General features: G+C 27.6%; 1 protein-coding gene across 1 annotated transcript in view; it reads right to left on the bottom strand.

Moving 5' to 3' along the window:
- LOC100164806 (2-oxoisovalerate dehydrogenase subunit alpha, mitochondrial) overlaps window positions 1-2,898 on the bottom strand; it is a 3,918-nt gene extending 1,020 nt beyond the window's left edge. The window contains exons 1-7 of the mRNA XM_001950333.5: window positions 2,686-2,898; window positions 2,426-2,624; window positions 2,184-2,345; window positions 1,946-2,090; window positions 1,681-1,884; window positions 1,445-1,613; window positions 1,261-1,355 (exon numbers count right to left, since the gene is read on the bottom strand). Of these exons, the coding sequence (XP_001950368.3) occupies window positions 1,261-1,355; window positions 1,445-1,613; window positions 1,681-1,884; window positions 1,946-2,090; window positions 2,184-2,345; window positions 2,426-2,624; window positions 2,686-2,859 (1,148 nt within the window). The 5' untranslated portion in view covers window positions 2,860-2,898. The remainder of the gene's footprint in view (window positions 1-1,260; window positions 1,356-1,444; window positions 1,614-1,680; window positions 1,885-1,945; window positions 2,091-2,183; window positions 2,346-2,425; window positions 2,625-2,685) is intronic.
- Window positions 2,899-3,246: the final 348 nt, after the last annotated feature.

Here is a 3,246-nt window from a genome sequence, read left to right as displayed (position 1 = left end):
CTCACTTAAAAACTGAATCATCGTAAACAAAGTTCTAACAAAACACAGATAATGTTTTTACCAACATGTTTCATAATAGGTCGATTCACTCTAATTTTTAAGCTATCGGCATAGAACTTTAATTTCTGAGCGTAAAATTAGTATGTTACGCGTTTGTAAGACGGAGACAACACATGCGGGTGTAGCGACCTCTTAATGTAACAACCGTTTTGGTTTTCTTGTTATAATATTATCATCATTATTATTTTCCCCTCTTTTTTTTTCTTTTAAAGAAAAGTACTGTTGCTTTAAAATAAAAGATTTTATGCGAGTCAATATATTTATAATGTTAATATGATGTACCTATAGAAAATACCAATTTAAACATTCGGTGAAAATTGCATGTATCTGCAGTAATTATTTTTTTTAGAGTTATAGCAAAAATTTTTTTGTGAAAACTGATTTTACTTAAAAATCTCAGTTATTCCTTATTTTTTTATTTTTTTCCTGATGCTTTTGAAAACTATGAATTGAAAATTGTTGTACTTTTGACCACCCAAAGTACCAATTATTCATGCACTTTCCAACCACAAAAGATACTGAAGTAGAAAATCAAAGTATTTTTACCACCCAAATATAGGTGATTACAGACAAAAAATAATAACACCATTGTAAGAATAAAAATACATTCATCGCTCGGCTCAGAATTTAAGTGCATATTGCATATATATAAAAATACCTTTTGGCTATTATAAATGTTTAAGAGGATGTCAGCGTACTATTTGTTTTCACTCTCTTGCCCACGCGCAATATAGACAAAACGCATTAACGCAGAATCATTTTATCTATGTTTTTAAGTAATCTTAGAGTAAAGTCAGCCATTAGAAAACAGATGGAGAATAATATTTTTGAGGGAATGACATCGATTTTATATTGTATTGTTATTTGACTTAGTATTCAACTTTCAAAATAAACAAAAAAATATTGTAATTTTAAATTATGTTTAAATTGTTTTGACTTTTTGAGACAATATTTAGACAAATCGATATGTCATTCCCTCAAAATTATTAGTCTCTATCTTTTTTGTAATGGATACTTTTCTCTAAGATTGCCTAAAAACATAGAAAAAATGATTCTGCGTAAATGCGTTTTGTCTATGTTACGCGTGGGTCAGAGAATGAAAACAAATAGTACGCTGACATCTTCTTAAAATCGTATTAATGTAGGCGCCTCCTATGTGTTTATATAAAACGTAGGTATACATTTATTAATTATACTTACAATAGATTATCTGGAATCTCGTGATACACATCATTAAACATTTCTCTCCAATTAGGTTTATTTTTTTTGGATGCAATTGTAAATGACTGCATCAACTAAAATAAATTAGTACAAATACATATAATGATAATATAAAAATAACATAAAAATAGTATGATTTTTTTTTATAAATAACTATATTTACTTGTTTTTTAGTTTCATTTGCATATTCAACTTCATTTTGATCATTCCAAAGATTATTTTTCTCAAGTAATCGCTTGAATCTTATAATTGGATTTTTGTCTAACCATTCTTTAATCTCGTCTTTAGATCTGTACGCAGTACTATCGTCAGAAGTACTATGATGACCCCGCCTAATTCGATTTTAAATTTGTAATTTATTTTATACATTAAAAATAATCTATTTATTACGAAAAATACCTATAAGTCATAGCTTCTAATATCAGAGGTCTTGTGTTATTCATAACATATTCTCGAGCTTTTATAATTGCATTATATACTGCCAGAATATCATTGCCATCGACACGAATAGTAGCAATCCCATAGCCAGGACCGCGACTTACAATGCCATCTCCTCTGTACTGTTCATTAGCTGGTGTTGATATAGCATATCCATTATTACGACTTAACATAATAGTAACATTATTTTTTCAAACAATAAAATAGTAAATTAATTTTAATTTACCAAAAGAATATTATTGGACAGTCCAGAGTAGACGCAAAATTAAATGCAGCATGTGCATCTCCTTCGCTTGCAGCCCCCTCGCCAAAATAAACAATAGTACAACGATTGATTTTTAATCTTTTAAACGAATATGCTGAACCAACAGCTTTAAAATTAAAAAAAGAAAAAAATACCTTCTTAGTATAATATTTTATTTAATCAAGTGTATCATTGTATGTATAGTTTATACTATTTATACCTTGAGGTAATTGAGTTGTAAGCGGAGACGAAAGAGTCACAAAATTATGATTTTTAGATCCATAATGTACTGGCATTTGCTTTCCTTTACCAAGATCATCTACATTACCAAAACATTGATTCATAAATTTTTCAGGTGTATAGCCTCTGAATAATAAAACTCCTATAAAAGAATAATTATTAAATATTTGTACAGTAATTAATTATTATTTTAATAAAGGGTGAAGACGATGAAGTATATACCCGCTTCTCTGTATTGCGCATACACAAGATCATTAACATGTAATCCGGCTGCACTACCTATTTGTGCAGCTTCTTCGCCTTCATTTGTCATATAAAATGATATTCTACCTTGCCTTTGAGATTCATACAAAATTTTATCCATTATGGATAATAAAACCATAGATTTATACATTTTAATCAACTCATTATTTTCTGGTATCTGTATTCAAATATTGCCAATATTTAGAACAGTAAGTAATTTTTTTTCATATTTTACTTACAATTATAGATTTACAATTGCTCAAAATGTCTCCGGTATCGTTCAATATGCTAAAAATAGGTACAGGGCTATTTAAAGATGGTTCATTTATATCTAAACTCGATGTACAGTTAACTTTATTGACTCCTTGAAGTAATGACTCTTCTATGTTAGCTGATATTGTACTACTTAGCATATATTGTTTCTATAACACATTACGGTAAAAATAAATTAATAATAAATTATAATTAACCATTTGATACATTTTATGAATATCTGTCCTCATTTCTTACAAAATAGTACATATTATATAGACATTTCTTTAAGAATTGTATTTTTGATGAAGTGATTCCAATGAATATATATTTAATGGAATAAAATACATCGAACAATTTTCAAAATAGTCTGACTCTTTTTGAGCTACCTATTTATATTTTAAAGGCATAAGAAAATTTCGATATTTGTATTAGTTTTTTTTTTTAAATACTGTCGATAAAAAAATTTTGCTCCGTCTAAAAACTTGAAAATTAATACAAATTTCCTCATAAGTTTTTGTTAGTGGAAATTAAAACAAAAATTGAAC

Source organism: Acyrthosiphon pisum, chromosome A2 (genome assembly GCF_005508785.2).
Source record: "Acyrthosiphon pisum isolate AL4f chromosome A2, pea_aphid_22Mar2018_4r6ur, whole genome shotgun sequence".
NCBI classification, from domain to species: domain Eukaryota; kingdom Metazoa; phylum Arthropoda; class Insecta; order Hemiptera; family Aphididae; genus Acyrthosiphon; species Acyrthosiphon pisum.
This window is presented reverse-complemented; position numbering and strand designations above follow the sequence as displayed.